Consider the following 23,532-nt stretch of genomic DNA (forward strand, 5'->3'; position numbering starts at 1 on the left):
AGCGATCCATTGGCAGAAAAAAACTGAAACTCCTCGTACTCACTTCCTGTGTTCTGCGATGTTGATCTTTCTTTACATATCTCCTATTCTTCCGACTTTCTGACCGATTTTCACATAATTCTTCGAAGATCCTTGTTAAGCTGGAGACGGCTCCATGAAAAACATCCTGATCCAACGGTGGAAAAAAAGAATCTGAAGATGGCGAACTGGGGTGGAGACATCCTGAGGAAGTGCAACGATATCACAGCATAACACCAAATGGTACTTCCATCAATACCCAACAACAACAAAACAAAGGTAGAGGATGGACAAAAAATGTTTAGGAGGGGAAATAGTAGATAATCTGGACCCAACCACTAAATGGCAGAAAAGATTCACGCTGCAAAACTCTTCAACCCAAGGCATTTTTGGATACTTAAGATCAAGGGGAATTGAGGGTGATGTGGATTGCATAGATCTCAGCATATTTCCTTACCCAAAAGCCCTGCAATTATCAAAGTACAAGTCAGAAAATGCTGTTCAGCCCAATTGTTTTGACAGAATTATTTTTTTTCCAAATATTTTTTATTGCGTTTTATAAATTGCAACAAACAGTCCACCAAAAGGTGCTCAACATACCAATTAACAACCAGCGGATGAGCATTTACGCATCTTTATACATACTGATAATATATAGAGTGTGGGATCCAGCCTAGTTGCTCAGACAGTCCAATCATGTCCCTTTTCCTGTGTTGTTTCTTGTGTATCTAGGCCAGAATAGTCTATCCAAGTGCCCCATATTTTTCTAAATTTGTATGGGCAACCCCTACTCTTGTAGGAGACTTTCTCCGCCGCCATGCAGAGATCCATATCTGAATCCCATTCCCGCAGTGTAGGTGTTTCAGGGGAGCCCCGATGTTTTGCTATATCCCTTTTTGCTAGTACCAGACCCATTTTGCAGAATATCAGCGTATGATGGGGAAGGTTTATGTCACTGGGGATTCCCAAAAGAATATACTTGGGGTCCTCTGGTATCCGTGCCCCTATTACGGCACCCAATTCCAAGAGAATCTTTTCACAATAGATGTGTAGTCATGGGCACTGCCATAGTGTATGGAAGAGATCACCTCTCTGTTCCCTGCATCTCAAACATTCAGGCGAGTGGGCTCTACCTATTTTATACAGTCGTGCCCTATCATAGCATGTTCAGTGTAAGATTTTAAGTTGAATAAACCTCAGTCGCTACCTTCCGTGAGCCATCAGAGCTGCCTCCCAGGCTCAATCTTCAAACTCCCCTATTTTGTTCTCCCATTATTTCAAAGCATGTTGAGGGTGTCGGGCATATTGTTATTGATGGTTTTATAAATGGTGGACACCGCCTTGTCTGTTAATGCTTCCTGTAGTAGTCTGCCCTCTAGAGGAGCGCATTCGGAAAGATCTAGGGGTATGCATGGCTGAGCTGCAAATATCTATCACACTGTGTGCCACTAAGTTGGAATTGTGCCTGGAGGGTGGGGAAGGGCATGAAGGTTCCGTCCTTCAGGAGGTCTCCAAGCTTTGAGATGCCTATGTGGACCTAGGCAGCAAAACCCTTCTATTTCCAAAGTTCTTTAAAGCAGTTCCCTACCCATAGTGGAGTTTCACATGTTAATTTTTTTTGCCCAACCTAGGCATTTGGTTGTCTTCTTCCACGCCTCTAGTGCAATCTGTGTGGCTGGTTACAGGCAGCTTGTACCGCTGCTACCATAGAGATAATGACAGTAAGATTGTGTTTGAAACTGCAGTCTCTGTAGGGCATAGGTTGGGTCATTTCCCTCCATATGTCCACAGTGATTTATGACTAATAGATGGGAGGCCCAGTATTATGCACGGACGCCTGGAAGGGCTATATCCCCATTATATTGGTTGCGCTGCAGGGTTCGGAGAGCTTTTCGGGGGTGAGTGTCTTTCCATAGTAGTTTTCACAGTATTTCCTCAATTTTAATGAATAGCTCATCTGGTATCCGGTAATAGGTGTTTTGAGTGACATGTAGGAATTTTGGGATGGTGATGACTTTAAACATTGCAACTCTCCCCAGAAGCGTAAGGGGGAGCATTTTCCACCACTCCGCATCTGCCTGGAAAACCGAGAGTATTCAGTTTTATACTTCTTTCTTAGTACTGTGTGGCATAAATCTCCAGATATCTGAAGCCATCTCTGTCCATCTTCAGTTGTCCCCCCACCAGGAATAGGACCAACTTGTCCCAGTTGACAGTATACGCAGAGTGTTCTTCATATCACTCAAAAATTTGAAAGACTGCATAAAGCGAGTCTTGGGGATGGGTGAGATAAAGAAGAATGTCGTCGGCATATAGTGAAATCTTATCCCGGGTGCTTGGCGACTCTGGGTGTCCAAATCCCCAAATCTGTGGGTGGGTGCATATAACACAAGCCAGGCGTTCCAGTACCAGTGCAAACAGGAGAGGTGACAGTGACAACCCTGTCAGGTTCCCTTCTCTATGGGAAATTCTAGAGAAAGTAGTCAGTTTACCTTAACTGATGCTGTAGGCCCCGTGTAGAGGAGAGCCACCCATCTAAAAAACTGGGGTCCAAACCCCATTTGCTATAGCGTTTGCATCATAAAGAGCCAGTGTACATCATCAAAGGCCTTCTCCATATCAAGTGAAAGGAACAGGTGGGGGTCTTGCCTCTTACATAACTCCTCCACCAAGTTGTGGAGTCTGCGGAGGTTGCCTCTGGTTGACTGTTTTGGCATAAAGCCAGATTGGTCCTTGTGTACTATGGGGGGATTACTTTAATTAATCTATTAGCCAATACTGTGGCTGATATCTTAGTCTCAATGTTAAGGAAATCGGTTGGTATGACCCGCATTGAGTGGGTGGCCTGCCCTCCTTGTGGTTTACCACTATGGTGGCTCTAGGGAGGTGGGGAAAGGATGTTTTCTTCATGGGCATGCTGATGCAGGCGTAGTAAGTGAGGGGCCAGAGTGCATGCCTGTTTTTTAAAGAATTCGTCCTGGAGCCCATTTGGTCCTGGAGTCTTACCCAGGTTCAATATGGTTATTGCAGCGTGAACTTCCACCAGGGAGAGCTCCAAATCTAGGGCTTCTCTATCATCGGCGGGAAAGGTGAGCAGTTCTATACCTGCCAGATAACCCTCTATTTGAGGTTGATCTGCTAAGGGTTGTGCCTTGTGAAGGGTCTGATAATAGGTCGTAAACTCACTTGCTGACTTCATCCTAGTGATAAATTGCATCTTTTGCCCCCTCGATAGCTTGCACCTATCAGTTCTCTCTCTCTCAGCACCCCAACCGGGCGAGACGTGCACCTGCCCTCTCCCCAGCTTCATAAAGGTGATGCTGGACAGCCAATCTCTGTGTGCACAATTCGTCAGTCGCCTGTGCTTTGTACTCCTTTTGTAGGGTATCAAGTATGTGTATTGTGCCATGTGTCGGCCGATTCGTATTGGTCTTTTTCTGCCTTCAGGAGGCAATGCTCCATTTCTTCCAGAGCTCTTATTACCTTTTTCTTTTTATGGGTGATAATATTTTGTACTCTACCTCACATCACCGTTTTATATGCTTCCCAGAGCACTCTGCTGATTCCACCGAGTCTCTATTGTCTGTAGAGCTCAGAATTTACTCGAATCTATTTCAGTGTCGCTGCATCTCGCAGTTCCCGAGCGTTCAGGCGCCATGAGCTGCCACTCCTACGGGCTTTCTGCCCAATTGCCATCAATAATGGGGAGTGGTCTGATAATCCCCTTGCCAGATAATCTGCCTGGAGTACTTCACCCACCTTCCCTGCTGGGGTGAAAATATGGTCTAATTTAGAGGAGGTCTCATGGGCCAAGAGTGTTAGGAGTAGGTTCCGTCTCTTGGATGTTTATGGCACCATAGGTCTACAAGACCCTGGGAGTCTATGAATTGGGCCAGTGGTGTGACCCCATTCGCTACTGATGAAACCCTGGACCAATCCATTTCCAGTGACTTGACATTGTTAAAATCTCCCCCAAGGATATGGAGGGAGGAAGTGGCTTCGAGTAGGATGCCAGCCACTTTTGGAAGGGTGGGTTGCTGTAGGTGTGGGTGGCATATACACTGATAATGGTGACACTTCCTCTACCCCACAGGCCCTGGACCGCCACATTGAACCCATGTTGATCTACCCATTTTCTCTGTATTTGAAACAGGGATCTCTTCTTACCAGGTTCGCAACTCCGTGGGATCTCAAGGTGTACCCTGCGTGCGCTAAAAGAGTATATGTCCCTCAGGCAAGAAATTGGCAGTTAGTCCCTTGCAGGTGTGTTTCCTAAAGAAGGACTGCATCAGGTTTCATACGCTGGATGTAATTTACTGCCCAGTCCATTCACATTCCATGTAAGAATGGTGCGTTGGCTATGGATCAAGTCAGTATCATGGAGCATATCTAGCAACATGTGGGTTTCTACAATTCATTTCCATCTGCTATGTTTCCGGCATTATTAAGCATGCTCTCTGCTGTTGAAACCACACAGTATTAAAAGCAAATAACACAAACAGAATTAAAATATCCCTTTCCAACTCACCCCTCCCTACCTCCACTCCTTCACACTCATTCACTCTTATTACGTGGGAGCTAAGTATGTTGCAGAGTTAGGCCTAAGTGGTCTATAGCCCACGCTCACCCAATTTTGAACTTATATGTTTATAACGTTTTTTCTATGACCACCAGTCACACCTCCACAATCATCCTAGAGTCCAAACTGATATTAGGGGGGCCTCAGTTGATACCAAGGCTCTCACTGTTGTTACCAGTCTTCTCACATTCACTTATAGAATACATTCACTCATATACACTGGGGAGCCTGTATCTGGAACTTCTAGTCAATCATGGTCTTCTCTCACACTCACAAACTACTGACTCCACTCTCTATCATTCATACTTGTCATTTGCCTCCATATATTCCTGAAACTTTATCTCTGGAAGGTGGGTGGGTATCTGTCTAATATCACAATCAAAACATTAAATGCTAGCTTCCGGACTGGTGGCCTACTTTATCCCCTAGTTCTTCATCAACCCCTCTCTGCTTGATTAGACTTCTCCTAGTTCTTCACTATCCCCTGTAGCAAATCTCGGGGTGGGAGGATGTTCTCTATCACAGTCACGTTCTGCTGCCTTCTCTAGCTGTTTCCAGGTAGTTTTGTTGTGAGTTCCCCTCGGGGAGGAGTATTGCTATTCTGTTCCCTCATCGCACTCTGCAATCCGATGGAGGTGTTTCCTCAGTTTCTGGTCTGTCTGTTGTCTTCTGGGAACTGTTCACTGGCTTACTGTACCTCCCTCTGCGCTTCTTCACGGAGGACCACACTGTTGGCTGAGCACATAGCACTTCGTTGTGGACGGAGCTGCGGTCTTTCCTCTATCCATTACCATGTTTCCTCTGGAGTAGTAAAGAAGTGTGTTTTGTCTTTGAATATGACTTTTAATTTGGCAGGGAAAAGAAACATATACTTCAATAGCATTCTGCGGAGCTTGGCTTTCACTGCACCAAATAACCTACACTGCTTCTGCACGTCACAGTAATAATCAGGAAAGAGCATTATCTTGGAGGATTCCTATTTAATCTCATCTATTCACCTGGCCTCTCAGAGTAGTATGTCCCTATCCTGAAAATTGAGAGGTTTGGCTATTATCGTTCTTGGTGGAGCACCAGGTGGGGCTGGGCCGCCAGTACCCTGTGGGCTCTTTCTATAACAAAGCAAGTCGAGAGCTCACCCTCTGAAAAAGTGGTTTGTATCCAGTTGGTCAGATATTCTAGGACATTGGGGCGTTCGACCCTCTCGGGGAACCCTACAAAGCAGAGGTTGTTGTGCATTGCACAGTTTTCCGCGCTGCCCACCCTCCACAGTAAGTCCTTAACAACTGTTTTGGTTTCCACCAGCCCCCGGGCCATTGCATGTTGGGCATCCTCTAACTCGGACACCCGACTTTCCACAGCTGTGACTCTCTCTGCGACGTTTTGTAAGTCCTGCCGCAGTAGAATAACCTCTGTGCTGGTGAGGGAAAGGGGGCGGGTGCCGCCTCTCAGGCACAAACCGCCCTCCTCTCTCTATGCCGGGCACTCACCTCTGGGTCCCAGAGCAGCCTGGACTCTGACAGTAGATCTGGCCCGCCGGACCTTCTCTACAGAGGAGGGGTTCCTTCAGTCCGCTCCTCCTGGTGAACGCTCTGCTCCGTTGGTGGCTGTGGCAATTCAGCGGTCCCCCGTATATCAGGCATGCAGGTTCTGTGGCTCTCTATGTGGAGAAATGGCGCAATCTGGCGTGCTCTTTGCGGCCCGCTTCCCCAGCTGGCCGCTCCTCTATCTAATCAATCGCTATTCCAGTATGCCATCTGAATCTTGTTGTGGATATTTAATAGGACAAATTCTAATAGCTTGGGGGGCCCTGTGTTGATTATGGTAGGTCCAACCAGAGCTTCACTCAGGCACGTCTAGCCCGCCATCTTGCTGGCCCTGCCCCTCAATATGACAGAATTCATAAGCATTTACAGCCAAGGGCAGAAGTCTTACCAGCCTGCATTATCATCTGTCTCTCAGGAAAAACTGTACCTTATTTGTGGATGGGCTTAGTGCACATGATAGGAACAGACCAAAGCTGTTAACTTGTGAAGACACATTAACGCAACATTGACTTTACACAGTCCACGTTCTGACCAGTTCCAGCCAGAAAGGCCCTCCCACAAAAGTTGGGTACTGTTTTCATTACATGAAGTATGGGACCAGGACATCACAGGAAGTATGGGAGCAGGACTTTTGCTGTTGGCTCCACGTTATGCAATATTTGCAGTCACATAAATATGAAGACATTTAGGCCCTCTATACGACCCTGGTGGTAGGCGGTAATTTGGGGAAGGTACTGCCAACAGGCTGGCAGTAACTTTTCCCAAATTATGACATTGGCGGTTTGGCTCAAGCCAAACCTCCAATGTACCACTCCGGCCGCCAGGTGGTAATGGCCGCTGGGCTGGAAACTTCGGTCTCCAGCCCGGCGGCCGTTACAATCCCACCCTCAGGATTATGACCCCGCCTACCGCCATGATTTTCGTGGCAAGCGTACCGCCATGATTTTCGTGGCAAGCGTACCGCCACGAAAACCATTGCGGTAGGCACTGTCAGTGCCAGGGAATTCCCTCCCTGGCACTGATAGGGGTCTCCCCTGCCCCCCTCCCCAGAGTCCTCCGTCACCCTCCCCTCCCTCTCCTGCCCCCGCACATTTACACACGCACACATACACAATCATACACACATGCACACATACACACTCACACACCACAACACACGCCAACATACATTGTCGCACACACACATTCACAATATACACGTACACTCACATTCAGTCATTCACGCACGCATTCCACGTGACTCACACCCGCATGCACGCATACAAAAACAGACACACACCCCCACACTCACAACACCCCCACACACGCACACACCACCCCCGCCCCATCTCCTGTCAGAGACCCGACTTACCTGCTTGCAGGGGGTCCTCCGGCAGGAGACGGGACGCGGCGTTTCTGCCAGCAGCCGCATCCGCCAGCAAAACACCGCCAGGCCGTATCATTGCTCATGATATGGTCGGCGGTGTTTTTCTGGCGTGGTGCTGCTGCTGGGAGCAGCGCCAAATTACCGCCGTCCGCCGCTATGACCGTCAACGGTATTCCGCCAGTCTTCTGGCGGAATTCCGTTGACGGTCATAATGCGGGTGGGCGGCTGGTAGCCACGGCGACAGTATGTTGGCGGCCGTCACCGTGGCGGTAGGCGGCAGTTACCGCCAAAGTTATAATGAGAGCCTTAGTTTTTTCACCCACACTTTCATGTAAACGGGGCATTTTCGTTAAGACAAAAAGTGGAACCCTCATTTCCTGAATTCCCACAGATATCTAAAATGGCTGGAGCTGTTATATTTTCCTGAATGCTACCCAGACCAGGGCCCAATAGTGCAGTCACCCCCCCCCCAAGGTAAGCGTGAATTTTTTATTTTATTTTTACGCACAGTTATGACATTTGTAGATTCTGGGTAATAAAACAAACTAGAATCAACACGTGCCTCACTATTGTAGATTCCACTATGTCTCTAGCTTTCAGAAAAGCCCAGGGTTGGTAAGGATCCATGGGTGCCAGCCAACCCAGGGCTGACGTACTGCAGCCATTCCATATGGACAATGAGAGGAATTTGGGCACAGTGCATAGTTTGCAGGGCACTGCAAGTAAAAAACGGGATTCACGCAAGCCACAGCTCCTAGGACTCTCAGGAGTATAGTTTTCATGAATGCCTGAGGCTGGAAGGTTACTGCAGGTGCTTGTCAACCCCAGGACCAAGCACATTAGCTATCCATGTCCCAAAAATGATAAAAATTTGAATGAAAAAAGTCTTTGCATTTTCAAGGTGTATTTCAGGTGTTTTCCTATTCTGGTGATAGGCTCACCCACACAAGTGGAGTACAGTTATAAGTGGGATATGTTATTAGAATTCTGGGTGGTAGGTTTTCTTTTGAATCCAAGCAGACTCCAAATATTCAATGATTTCAGACAATGTTTCATGTTGCCGGCCATTCCCTGTAAAAGTGCCATGTATCACATTTGCGAATCGGTAATAGCGATTTCTTAAAAATCGCAAATGCTATTACCAATTTGCAAATTGCGATACCGGCCCCATTCGCAGCTATAGGCCTGTTGGCCCATATCTGCAAATTTTTTGCATTTCCAAAATTGCAATTTCTGAACCAGAAATTGCAATTGTGGAAATGCAAAACCCCAGGGTGCTGGGGGGCTAAGGCCCCCTCTGCTGCACCCCAAAAGTTTTTTGGGGAACATGTAAGGTGCCCACATGCCAAAAGGGCATGTGTGCTTTACATGTATAATTTAAAAATGCATTTTAAATGCATTTTTAAATTTTGCACATGGTTACCACCAAGTTCAACTTGGTGGTAATTAGCGATTCCTAAATGCCAAAATCGCATTTAGGAATGGCTTCATACATGTGCTAAGAAATCGCAAATAAGGAATCCTTATTTGCGATTTCTAATTTAGAGAGTCGCAATTTGCGACTCTCTAAACAGGGTCGCAATTTTAAGGAATCGCTATTTTAGTGATTCCTTAAAATTGCGTTCAGAATGTATTTCATACATTCTGAAATGGCATTTTGCATTCGCAAACGAGCATTCGCACCGTTTGGGAATGCAAAATGCTTTCATACATCTGGCCCATTGTCACCTATTTTTATTTCTTTCCTACTTTCATTTTTTATTTCAACAATTGGTTCATTTGGGAAAACTATGAGCAATCAACACAAAAGATCTTTCAGAATTCAGACTGTTCTCTACTTCTCAAACATGTGTAGCTCTTTAGGCTCACCCATGGGTTTTACACCGGTTTACTCTTTAAAATGCACGGAAATAGAAACAGCAAAAAAGGTAATCCTAATCATCATGCAGGAAACTGCAAGAACTATGGTGAAAAAAGTGATTTATTTACAACTGCCTGCTGCTGAAAGCAGGTAAGATTGCAAAAAACAGATACTTTCTTGCACAGCACTTTGTTCCCAATTAAAAATATAGCCATATTTTGGCAATTTCTTAGTTTTATCCAGAGGAAGAAAACAAGTTACTTACCTGTAACTACAGTTATCCAGTATTGGTATCTTTCATAAATTCACATGCTTGAAAATTCGCATGCTTGAATCATCCCTGTCGTCGAAGTGGGAGTCCCACGGTACATAAAAAGCAATAATTAACAAATATATTTTTTTTTCTATAGGCTATAATGGTAACACAATTCACTCATATAGCCTATCTAAGTCCTTTTGTGAAAGGACACAAACCTGGCTGCTGGCTAATCAGGCACCAACACTCTCCAAAGAAGCTCCTTCCCTCAGATTTTCTAGCACGAGAGTGAAAAAGATTATGACCTGAGAGGAAATGCGAGCGTCTAAGGGGAGGAGGGTGGGTCGCATGTGAATTTATGAAAGATACCAATACTGGATAACTGTAGTTACAGGTAAGTAACTTGTTTTCTTATCCAGTATTGGATCTTTCATAAATTCACATGCTTGAATCTGAATAGCCAGCAGTACTCTTAATAAACGTCATGCCCGCAGTGGATGGAGGGTGCGAGCATAGAAATCCTCTGAACATATTATCAAATAACCATATATATATATATATATATATATATATATATTAGTATCTCAAACTATATTGCATAGCAATTATAGACTACTGCATATAGAATGGTTTCTACATAATAAAGGAAAGGTCTCACCTTAGTGAAAGAGATGACGTAAGACAGCTTGTCCAACTAGAGAGTCAGTTCTCTGCGACAACTCCAAACAGTAGTGCTGTGTAAAGGAGTGCGTAGTCTTCCATGTCGCAGCCTGACATATTTTATCTAGAGCAATGCCCTGAAACAGAGCAGCCGATTTGGAGACTGCTCTCGTGGAGTGTGCTCTCGGGCGCTTAGTCAACGGTTTTCCTGCTTTGGAGTGGCAAAACTGAATTGCAGAAGCAATCTATCGGGCTATGGTGGCCTTAGTGACCCCTGCTCCTTGCCGTCCATGAGCATAGGATACTAACAGCTGATCTGATTTCCTTATTTGTTTGGTACTCTGGAGGTAAAATTTGAGGCATCTCTTGATGTCCAAAGAATGCAGAGCCTTTTCTGCGATTGTAGATGGATATGGGAAAAAAGTTCGTAGTATCAAGGGCTCATTCAGGTGAAATGATGATGGCACTTTAGGAATGTACCTGGGGTTGGTCCTGAGCAGAACAAAGTCATCCGAAAAAAAACAGAAAAGGTTCCTTAGTAGTAAAAGCCTGTCTATCGCTGACTCTCCTGGTGGAAGTAAGAGCAAGCAGAGTTGCCACTTTCCATGTGATGTACTTGAGTTCAGCTCTGTGAATAGGTTCCAACGGAGCTTTCATTAGCTGGGACAGGACTACATTCAAATGCCACTCTGGCGGAGGTGGACGCACCGGAGGAAAAGTGCGGAAGAGGCCTTTCATGAACTGTTTAATAATCCTGGATGAGCCGAGTGAGGGCATATCAGCAGCGCATCTATAGGAGGCTATAGCTGCCAAATGAATCTAAACCGATGTGTGGCATAAACCGGCCTTTGAGAGGGTGAGAAGGTACGAGAGAATTTGTTCCGGCTTCATCTGTAAAGGATGGAACTTGTTCTGAGAGCACCAAACACAAAATCTCTTCCATTTGAGCTTGTACGTCTTATTTGTACTGTCCGCTTGTGCCCTAGATAAAATCTGTCTGCATTCCTGATCAATGCTCATACCCTGGAACTCTCAGAGCTCAGGAGCCAAGCGTGCAATTGAAGAGATGTTAGATCGGGATGAAGGATCTGACCCAGATTCTTCGTGAGAAGGTCGTGGTTGCAGGGAAGGCGCATGGGATTGGCCACGGACGGGAGTAGAAGCTCCGTGTACCAATACTGCCTGGGCCATCTGGGCGCTATGAGAATGATCCTGCAGCACTCCGACTTCATCTTCCTGAGGAGCCTGGGGATCAACGGGATGGGGGGAAAAGCGTAAGCAAAGATCCCGGACCATCTCATCGAAAGAGCATTTCCCCACGACCCCAGGAGTGGGTATCGACTGGCGTAGAATTGGCATTTGGCGTTCTGATTGGTGGCAAACGAGTCTAGAATCGGTTGTCCCCAGCATTGGAAGACGCTGTTGAGTACCTTCTGGTTGAGTTCCCACTCGTGGCAGTTGTCGTCCGTCCTGCTGAGAGAATCCGCTAGGACGTTGTTGACACCTGGCAGGTGCTCCACCCTGAGGCAAATATCGTGCAGAGTGAGCCAGTCCCAAAGAGATTGAGCTTCCCTTGAGAGGGAGAGGGATCTTGTTCCTCCCTGCTTGTTGATATAAAACATACTTGTTGTGTTGTCCGTCCGGACCAACACTGATGACCCTGCAATGCGTGGAAGAAAAGCCTTGAGCGTGAGGTGGATCGCCTTTAATTCCAACAGATTTATGTGCATTCCTTTCTGAGCATTCAACCATCTTCCCTGAATGCGCATGTCTTGTAAATTGCCTCCCCAGCCTTCCAAGGAAGCGTCTGTTGTGATGATAAAATCTGCTATTGGCGTTAGAAAAGTAAGCCCTTGGGAGAGATGGTTGGTCTGAGACCACCATCGCAAAGCCTGCCGAATTCTTGGTGTAACACTTATTAAGTCGTCGAAGGATCCTTGCGACTGGGTCCACTGGAGCTGTAACTCCTCTTGTAAAGGTCTCATTCTCAATCTTGCTAGCCGAACTAGGACGATGGCTGAGGAAATCATGCCTAGAAGCAACTTGAACAGTCGTACTGAACCAAACTTTTTTCTGGAAATACTGATAGCCAAGTTGGTTAGCTTCTGCTGCCGTGCTGGGGTGAGGTATGCCTTGTTTTTGATGGTGTTTAGTTCTGCACCCAAGAAGGCTCTCCTGCGTGAGGGAAGGATGACTGACTTCTGTAGGTTTACTGTTAGCCCCACTCTGCGAAATAATTTCAGGCAAGCGTTTGTAGCCCTGGGCGCTAGTAGTGAAGCAGGAGCTTTTATGAGCCAGTCGTCCAGGTATGGAAACACCTGAAAACCCCTGTTGCGGAGAAAACCTGCGACTGGGGCAAGACATTTAGTGAAAATTCGTGGAGCTGACTTCTGACCGAATGGGAGAACTTTGAATTGATAATGGGCACCGGCCACAGTAAAGCGGAAGTACTTGCAATGTTTTTGCTGTATTGGTATGTGGAAATAAGCATCCTGGAGATCCATTGTTGTCAAAAAATCTCCAGGATTGAGAAGGTGTAGGATATCCGACAGCGTGATCATCCGAAAGGATTGTTTCCGAAGGAACTTGTTGAGCTTCCTGAGATCTAGTATCGGTCTCCATTCCCCTGACTTCTTCTTTATCAAAAAGAACCGGGAATAGAACCCAAGACCTTTTTGCTGAACCGGAACCTCTTCTATCGCTCCCTTGGCAAGCATCAGGAACACTTCCTGCTGAAGCAGGTGAAGATGGAACAGTTTGGATGTTCCTGGTGGATGGTGCGGTGGTTTTAGTATGAATTCCAAGGTATGACCTTGTGTCACTATCCAGCACCCATTTGTCTGATGTTATGTTTTTCCACTCCTGGATGTAATTGGAGATGTTTGCTCCCACTTGTTGAGCCTGTAAATATTGGGGAAAAATAGCCGATGCCTGGTGATGATCATTGTTTTCAGGGTGGATCCCGGTTTTGGGAACCCTGTCTTCTCTTTCCTCCCTTCTGGCGTATGAGGCAGTGGATGGTTGTCTATACTGCTGCTGATAGGATGGTCTATATTTGGGCTGCTGATACTGCCTGTGAAAGGAACCTCGAAATGAGGTAAATCCCCTTCCTATTGCACCCCGAAAGGGCTGTTTCCGGTACTGCAAGGTACCCAGGGACATGGCAGTATCAGTGTCAGCTTTGATGGCCTGCAATGTGTCATCTACATGCTTACCGAAGAGAGATTCTCCGTCGTAAGGCGTTTCAAGAATTCTGGACTGCACTTCCTGTATGAAAGATGTGGCCTTGAGCCAACCCTGTCGGCGTAATACCGCAGCACCAGCCAGCTGACGAAACCCAGTGGAGGCTATATCTAGAGCGCAGTCAATTATCTCTTCAGACGTACGCTTACCTTCTTGGAGGATCTTCCGTGCCTCTGCTTGTTTGCTTTCTGGGATGAGGTCCATAAAGCCTACATATCAGACCACATTGGTTGATCATAACGACCCAAGATCGCTAAGGAATTTGCTGCCTGAACAGTAATTGCTGACATGGACGAGAACCTTTTGCCCACGTTATCTAATCTCCTTCCTTCTCTGTCTGGAGGAGTAGAGATAGGCGCAGACAGGTTCTTAGAACGCCTTTGAGCCGCTTGAGAGATGACAGAGTCCGGCTTTGGGTGACCAGTTAGACATGCCGGAGAGTCCTGAATTGCCTTGTATTTCTTGTCAAGCTTTTGTGGCACTGGTGGAACTGGTTGCCGGGTTGCGCATGATGTTGATACCCTCGCTCCATATAAAGTCAATAATAGGAATGGCCCTTACAGACTTCCTTGCTTGTTCTTTAAAATCATGGAGGAAGCATTCAGACTGCGAGACAGTTGTTGGCAGGTGGAATGCGTGCAGCCGCCCTATCCATTAAATTGTGAAAACCACCTATACCCTCCGGTGGAGAATCTGAAGGGCGAGGAGGCGGTGGAGAAGGAGTGGGGGCTAAGTAGTCATCCCATTCCTCAGTAGGATGCTGTTGTGTCGATATCGCCCCTTCTTCCTCCTCTTCCCCTGATGTAGAAACTTCATCTCGAGGGGGAGCAGCTAACACGGAATGAGGAGTTATCCTAGGAGTAGCTGGAGGTGGAGGTATGCTCCTTGGTGTAACAGGAGAAGTTGGTGGCAGAGGTTGATCTTCTGTTGTAACTGGGAACCTCCTCCTATAATCCTGCAACACTGACTGTAAGTCCTGGATCAAGGAGGCAGGCATCTGGATAGAGTCTCTTGGTTGAGGCGGTTGATAATAGCACTCCTGATGAGAGTAATAAGGTTGATATTGATCATACTCATCATCCTCATCCTCTTCCTGGTATTTGACATGCAACTGGGATGGGCTGTGTGCATCTCCAAATGGACCCTCATCCGATTCCTCCCAGTCCAGCAAATGACTAGGTAATAAGGTTGACACCTTACTTGGTGAAGTGTCTGTAGGATAGATCGCCGATCTGGGCAAAGATGTGATCTTAACCATGGCTCGAAGATCAGGAGACCCAGAAGAGGTAGGAATGGCCTCTAACTGGCTCACAGGCACCACTGGCATCGTCGATGGTGTCAACGACGATGGTCCCGTCGATGGCACTGTCATAACAGATGATCCTTCCATCGACGGTCTTGTCGACGATGGTGTCGACGACAGTGGTCTCGTCGACGGTGGTCTCGTCGATGACGGCCTCGTCGACGGTGTCCTCGTCGACGGTGATACAGCCGAAGGAGCTCTCGTCGGTGGTGTTGCAGTCGACGGGGCTTTCGTAGACGATGTCATCAACGACAATGCTCTAGTCGACGAAGGCGTCGACATTGTCAGCGACGCACTTTTTTCTGGAATCCTTGTCGACGGAGGTTTAATAGAAGAAATAGGAGCCTTTACCACCGACGTGACGGTAGTCGTCGCCGACGATGGTCTCGTCGACGAGGTGGTGGAGACGGTTGAAGTGAACACAGTTGTCGTCTTCATGGTCGTCGACGGTGGTGTCGTCGTCGACTTAATTTTGATGGATACCTTTCTAGAGGTAGAAGGCTCAGAGGAAGGAGAACAGTGGGACTACTCCTTCTTTTGACGAGGAGAGGATGGCTCAGAAGAAATTGAGCCCTGTAATCCTTTTGCACCTTCTCTATGATGTCATTTCTGCCACTTTCTGGATCTTTCCACCTGGCCCAGGTCCTCAGATTTGGACCTTTTGTGTGGCTTTTCTGACCCACTCTCCTCACCTGGAGTACAAGTTTTTGCCTGTAACCATGTCAAAAGCCTACCCTCTTGGTCTCTGAGGGTCTTTGTGGAGAAAGTACAGCATATCTTGCAGTCCTTCACCTGGTGTTATGGGTAGAGGCAGTATAAGCAGTCTTTATGTGGATCATCCACATGGAGCCTTTTCTTGCCACAGGTCTTGCAAGGGCGGAAAAGGCCTTTTCTAGAAGAATCTGACATCCTTAGAGTTTTCTTGAGAGAAAAATACTTCTGAAGAAGCAGAAAACTGAGCAGAGCTCAGGGAGACTCCCTTCACACGAGGTGCAGTGGAAAATCTGAGGGAAAGAGCTTCTCTGGAGAGTGTTTTAGAGGGTGCTGGTGCCTGATTGGCCAGCAGCCAGGTTTGGGTCCTTTCACAAAAGGACTTAGATAGGCTATATGAGTGAATTGTGTTACCATTATAGCCTATAGAAAAAACATTTTTATTTGTTAATTATTGCTTTTTATGTACTGTGGTACTCCTACTTCGACGACGGGGATGATTCAAGCATGTGAATTTTCAAGCATGTGAATTTATGAAAGATCCAATACTGGATAAACTACAAACCTTAGTCTCCTTATAACCCCCATCATGTGGGGAAAAGATATGCAAATTTAGAAAGGATATCTTTTGACATAAAAAAGTTATGAAATAACAACTGGAGATATAGTACAATTTGCAGCCCTTAACTTACAGGCCACAGGATACCTGGGACCCCCTCCGGGGGTGTACATGGCACGAGTTCAGGAGCTTTGGATGATCAGACAACATGACATACAAATAAGGTAAGGCATAAAAAGGCTGGCATAACAAAGTTGTTGGTGGTGGACTGATGCACCTCTAATTGTTATTGTACTCGAATCTCTAACAGAAAACCAATATAGTGCTTTTACAATCTTGCTTCACTCTAATCTTTACGCTCTCTGTGTTCAAGATGTGTACTGTTTTTATACTGTGTTTGAATAATAATAATACAAAATAAATGAAGAAATAAGTTATGAAGGCTTACTTAAGCAGAACTTGGCCCAACCATCAAACAAGCAATGACAATGACAATAAGCCCGGCATTAAGGAAAGTTGTATGATAATGTTGTGAAGCATTACATGTAAATAGCATGGAAATGGGTATGCATTTTTGTGGAAGCAGAGAACTGTGGACTAATATTGGTATAGGTTAGAAGGTCAGCTGACAGTTGCACTTTCAAGACAGACCTAAACATCAGGTTAATGACTACCCTCCTCCCATATACATGGATGGGATAGGAAAACATAACAAAACATCAGCGCATTGTAAAAGTTGTAAGAGTAGAAGGTGGAATATGTATGACTCAGCTAAGCTCAAAGAATAGAAGAAAAGCTGCAGGAAGTTGGTCTGCCAGTAGGAGCTTGTAAAACTGCAGGAAGGGTTGAGTTATGTCTCGCATGTCTGTTCAGTTTTAACATAGCTTTTCATGCCCTTTTCTAACCGTATTGTGTTGTAAATGCATTTATAATGCACCTCTAATCACAGTGTTGAGCTCTGAATAACGGCTGGTCACCACATCATGCCATGGGGTTGGCTGGAAGGGTACTTACTGTACTTGGTATAAGCCTATGTGATAAGTGTTTTGGTATTGTAACTGAGTGACCAGCGTGTGGTGCTCTTGACATCTCTTAGGTAGATTTGCTTAGTGCAATGAAGGAAGGATAAATAAGAAATGACTGAACCTTAATAGTTATCTGGCAGTTATAATTTGCTCTGAAATCTTCATGTTGCATGTAATTGTAGAAAATGTCTATACACTTTCTAAGCTAGGTACAGCTATTAGGAACTCCTTACTGTGAATCTTACCAGTCTATAGAGACAGAGAGGGCAGAGTGAGGACTGAGTGATACCTGGATGGTCTGAATTACAGTTGTTATAATATGAAGAATGTTTAACATGATCCGTAGTGTATGGAGTGTGGTGGGAGATGAGGACCAGCAGTGTTTGGCTATCCTACAGGAGTACAGGATGATAGACTCATGTGGTAGATGCCTGCAAGCACTGCTGCTTGTCCTTTTTGGTACACAGTGGTTTTGGTGGACTGGTGGTACAATTCTGATACTATAAACGTGTGCTATGATAGCTGTGGTTTGTTAAGATAATAGCCAGCTGGGCTAGCAGCATTTTAACAGGACTGCTGAGTGTTGAACAGTCATTCAGCCTGCGCTCACTGCTATTGGCCATGTTGGCCTGTGGTGATTCTTGTGACGCTTAGGTACTACTGTTATCCAACCTGGGCTGTTTACAACCTGCCAAGATAAGAGTTCAATTGTGGTGTGCCTGTGACCTTCAGGCACTATGTGGAAGAGTATTCTCTCACAATCAAGCTGCTGTCCAGTTTTGATGCAAAGTGTCGCAATTATTCAGGTTCTTAATTTCACCATTCATAGCAATTTATTCCTTTTTCAACCGTAAGTGATCCTAAATGCTTTGACTATTAGATGGCGAGGACTTCTAAAGGTTTGCCACCTATCTAGAAAATGCTTTCTCATCAGTGAACTTTTTATTATAGGAAGACATGAGTGAGTGAGGCACTGGTCTTAAGTGTAGTGTTCTGTTCTGGGAGTATCACTAGAATTTCTCTTGCATTTAACATGGTCCTTTCCTTTGGATGGCTACGTGGATGGTACAAAGGATTTAAAAGGCAAAGCATCTGGCTCTCGGCAGCCACTGTAATGTTTGAAACACCAGTGTCATCTGTTTCACCCCCTATCTTTCTTCGATAGATGTTTTGGACACTTTGTAGTTTTCATAGTAAGAAGCAGGGAGTGCCAAGATGCAGGCCATCTGCGTAATCGAACTGCAATATTGAGAGTTTGAGAAAAACGATTTCTAATAGTATCCTAGGTGAGGGAAGATGTGTCTTAGCATTCACATTGCATAGAAAGTGCTTTCAATGATTTTAGTAACGTGGGGCCAAAGATAGGTTTGAATTTATCACTACCACCAAGGACTTTATTTTTGCCTTGTTGTCGCTGGTGGAGCCTCCAGTTGTTCAGGCCATATTTTTGTAGGTTGGATGTTGTTCTATTGTCAATATGCCAAAATCTCAGCCTTTGTGAATTAAGTTTAATATGGTTGGTCATCATCCATTCCTCAGTGACATGAAGGCACTTACTAAGTCTCAGTGGGTCTACGTTTACAGGATTTTCAAGTTTTAGAATAATCTGCATGTCATTCACATAGCTGTAACACGTGTGGTTGACTGAACCCCGTGGCCCCCCAACTAGTGATTTGTTGTACCCCTTGTTGGATCCAGGGCACTCACCTCTGGCCCCAGGGGGCAGGGCCCTTTGAGCCTATTAGGGCTTGCTGAGGTGGCCACCCAGAGCCCCTTTCCTTTCTAATTGCATTTGCCCCAGGGATGGGGTTCCCGAGACCTAATAAGACCCAGGGAGGCAGGCGTCTCCCTCCCCTTTTTAATGGATTTCAGGCCTAGGGGGATTTGGTCCTTAGCCCTATAAAGGCTTGGGGAAGGGGTGCTGCAAGGCCCCCTCAATTTTTTATGGCGCTCAGCCCAAGAGGATGGGGTCTCTGGGGCCTATTAAAACTTGGGTGGAGGGTTGTGCAGCCATCTCCCCTACATTTAAGAAATGGCTCTGGAGATGGATTCCCCAGGGCCACTTGGGGAAGGGGGTGCCTTGCCACTGCTAATTACCCCACATAGCATACCACTCAGGACATCTTCTATGATGTCACTGGTAATAGCACTGCAACATTTGCAATGAAATTATTGATGAGAAGACTATGCTTGGCGGAGGCGCGAATTATAGTTACCTTAGGGCATGAGTTATGGTTAACAGAGATAACTATAACTGGGGAATTTCAGTGGTTTTGTTTGTTTAAAATATTACATTGAATTTCTCACCTAATTTCTCACCTAACAATAACGCAACTTTAACCGCTGGGTTTATATATATATATATATATATATATATATATATATATATATATATATATATATGTGTGTGTGTATATATATATATATATATATATATATAAAGAAGCATGGCACTCTGAGTATTTCTTAAGTTTTAGATGGAGAGCAGTTTCTGTATATGGAGTGCCCTACAACACCACTGGGTGCTCCCTTTTATCTGGACAAAGCTATATCTCTCTGAAGAGCAGGACACGTGTCAGGGGTTGCTTTTAGTCATTCCAAATTGGCTTAGATGGTATGTTACCAATCAAAAGCTGCAATACTGTGCCTTGATTGATAAAAAGCTTTTGTCATTTTTCAGCTCAGCATGGATGGCACAAACTAATCCTATGCTTAAAGACCTTTCTGTAAAAATGGCAAAAGGCTTTGTCATTTTCTAGCTTGGCATGGATGGCACTGTAATACTATGCTTAAAAAACATGACCTGCTAGATAAACAAGTATCACAACCATTCTACATTACACTTTTCATTTCACATCCAATTAATCAATTATTATATAAATATATACAATATATACATATTGAAATATGAAAGAAAGATATGAAATGTTTAATTATTTTACACAGGTAATGCTTTCTATCTACAAAGGTGTTTGAGTATTTTCTGTAAAAGTGTATAGTGCTTAAAAGCATTCTGCATGCAGTTCTAGGCCATATATGGTTATGCGTCAGTGCCTAGACACAGACCTCTATGGAGTGAGGGGGAAAATCAGCCACCATAACAAAGGGTGGCTAGTTTAAAGGTACTGGACGCAAAGAATAACAGGAGTGTGAAATAGTCACTCCATCAGATTCTTTAGTTGTCCAGCCAAGTCCAACAGTTCCTCTGTGCAATTGATATTTGGAAGGTAAGAACACATGGGGCCTGATGTAAGTACCTCAGTGTTTGTGATTACCCAATAGCAAATTTTTGCGATTCACTATTGGATAATCACAAACAGCGAGGTAAACTTAAAGGAAAACGGGATGCACTTCAAAAATAAAAATACAAAGTTTTCTTTTGACTTTGTAAGAATGGACCACTGCCTGCTCTTAACCACCATTCACAAAGGGGAAGGGGTCCCATAGGGACCCCTTCCCATTTAAATAGGTTACCACCAACTTCAAGTTGGTGACAAACTGCGAATGTTGTGCAACCACATTTCAGTCACAAAACATTCTTACATTCCACTGCAAGCTGCTATAAGGAGGGACGCCCTTAACACCCCCCTTCATAATACCAAATCACAGACTCTGTTTGCGATTTGGTAATAGGTGACCGAATCGTAAATTGGGCTTCGGTATATACAGAAATGTTTTTTAGAGGCAGCAAATGGGCCAATTCTGCGAATCAGAAAGTTTGCGACAACTAAAATGTTTCGTACATCTGGCCAATAGAGCAAATGGTGTCTAACTGGAAGTAGGTGGGCCAGAAACCACATCTCTAGCGTTTGCTGTGTACTTCTCTAGTTTGGGTAAAGTTCATCAGTCCAACACAATACCAATGTGCAGACAGTCCTCATGGGTATTAACTGTGCCGTTCACCTTTCTTTTGTAGTGTTGAATCCTATTGTTTACATTGGTGGCTGTACACCGAAAGTTTGTGGCCAGCTCGTCCCTCACAGAGGAGATATGAAAATCCCTCACAGCACACAGGGAGGTATGAGAGTCCAAGAGTGTGCCAGTGGCAGTATATGAAAGCAAATTAAATTCAGACACTAAATTCAGCTATTATGTATGCTCAGATACAGCCAGAGGATCTGCACACAGTTTAATACACCCAAGACAAATCACATGCAATTTAAGGATTAAGTAATACTACATGCAGAGCTTACAGAGTAAACCTGAAAGTCTAGAATGATCAGATTTGGAGTTTGCAGACTTGAGGTTTCTGGGTCTGGAATTTGAGAACCTTGCAATTTCACGCCTGGACACACCAGGTCATTACCAATTGCAAGTGGCAGAATTCCACTTGGAATTACCACTATGAGTGGAATACTTCTACTCAAAATGAGGGCCTGAGTGGTTTACCTCATTGCCATGGTAAAGATGACAACTGAGTAAGGATCCTGTACCTGATGAGTCTTGGGGCTAAACGCACATACACATTGGCTAACATAGGAACACGTACTCTTCGCTGTGGAGAACTTAGTTACACAGGCTTATTAGTAATATTCATTCTCCTTTGCTACATGCAGGTGCACCTCATATACTTACTTGTTGGTGGAAGAGTGAAATGTCTGGTCTGCATAGGTACAGTTACTATTGGGAACATTGGGAGTACAATAAGCTATTTACAATTTTAGCCTTAATTTATGTTTATGATGGTAGCCAGGGCAAGATGTTTGTGTCGACCAAGCAACATTACGTTTTACAATGTAGCGGAAGGATTCATGCAATAAACAGCACTAACCCACTGCATGGACTGCTCCTCTGTGTTTGCCTCTGATCATTTTCAGTGCATTTCGAGTGTCTTCTTTGAAGTGTAGGTCACCCAGTCTTTTTAGAAGTGCTGCTACCTCCTCTGTGATCATTTCTAGGAATGTTTCGTTTATGAACTTTACTGCTGAAGCAGGTTCTATCATCCCACTCAACAGTACCAGGTCTTCTCTTATTGTTTTGTACAATACAGAGAAAGAGGTTTGGTAACTCTGAACCACCTTTTCAAAGTTAATTTCATCCATTGTAGGCCAGGTACGGTTATTAAGGAGATCCATAACCAACTTTTTTTGTATTGATTGATATTTTGTTAAAGTTTCAGATTCTGGATAAAGAAACAAGAGATGCTGCAAACACTGAGCTCTGAGCTGGACCTGTGATTGGACACTGCTTACTCCTTGCCAGCTCTGCAATTTGTCCACTAAGAATCGCCGAAGGTGTAATCTCACATCATTCCAGACAGTTGTAACATCCATAGAAGAGTCATCGTCGACAGCATGCAGAGAGCTTCGAGATGTAAAATGAAAAGAAGTTCCACTTGGAGTACGTGGAAACAAGACCCCACAACGATTAGAAATGTCCTGAAGCAAATCAAGTATTGCTTCCTCCTCCATCTGCTGCTTCTTAAGCAAGGACAACTGCAGAAGTAAAACGAAATGTTAGATGACCATTTATCATATACATTAATACTATCCGGCACAAATATTTAAAACAGTTATAAGGAAACAAAAAATATTTTACTGATAACATTGACATACATGTGAATATTATATAATTTTAAATAGCAGCCTGATAAAAAAAATATGGGTTTTATGATCTACCCCAGATAGCTTATCAGGAAGCAGATTTATAAGAGGAATTGATGGAGTTTAAATATACACGAAAACACTATAGTGAATTGAATTATGTTATTAATTGAATTTTATCACGTTTTGTATTTTTATCAAAACAGCAGCACATAAAAAGGATCCATATACTATGCATGAGCAATCTACAGGAGAAAACCTAGCAGATAAATTGACAGAAGAATGAGATAGTCACAGTGGCTCTCAGGTTAGGTCAGGTGCATAACATCTCAGTAGCCACAGATGTACATTCTAGCAATCCAGTTTATCAAACAATGACGCAAACACCATGGCCCATTAATTGATGTCATCCTTCATTCTATTGGCCAGACGTTATGTTGCACTCAGTATCTACAATCACAAGGGCCACATAGCTCGACAGGGAATCAACGGCTCCAGCAGTTTCTATGTTATGATGCACTTAATGTTGGATCATCCACAAGCTCATAGATCTCCACACCAGGTACCTGCTTGGTATCAACCAGTGGCATCACGGAAACAGATAAGAAACAAATTTGTATCAGCAACTCACGGCTCATAGGTGACACTTTAACGTATGGCACGTGAGACACATTAAGTTCTGCTGCACATAACTGTCAGTACGTCTGGTAAACCTATTCAAATGTTATACCCTTTAAAAATCTATCTTAACAATAATGCTACAAAACAACAGTGATGTCCATATTTGACAACCTTAAGTAAGAGAACGTATTTTTTTTAAAATCCTACTTCTCCATCATGGGTCTCATCAGCAAGACTCAATTG

At 44.6% G+C, this 23,532-nt stretch overlaps 1 protein-coding gene across 2 annotated transcripts in view; it reads right to left on the bottom strand.

Annotated features, from left to right (window-relative positions):
- KIAA0825 (KIAA0825 ortholog) overlaps window positions 1–23,532 on the bottom strand; it is a 2,111,807-nt gene that overhangs the window by 1,800,084 nt on the left and 288,191 nt on the right. For both annotated transcript variants that reach the window (XM_069225418.1, XM_069225426.1), the window contains exon 5: window positions 21,897–22,560. In XM_069225418.1, coding sequence (XP_069081519.1) covers window positions 21,897–22,560 — 664 coding nt within the window. The remainder of the gene's footprint in view (window positions 1–21,896; window positions 22,561–23,532) is intronic.

This window comes from Pleurodeles waltl, chromosome 1_1, assembly GCF_031143425.1.
Source record: "Pleurodeles waltl isolate 20211129_DDA chromosome 1_1, aPleWal1.hap1.20221129, whole genome shotgun sequence".
NCBI lineage: Eukaryota > Metazoa > Chordata > Amphibia > Caudata > Salamandridae > Pleurodeles > Pleurodeles waltl.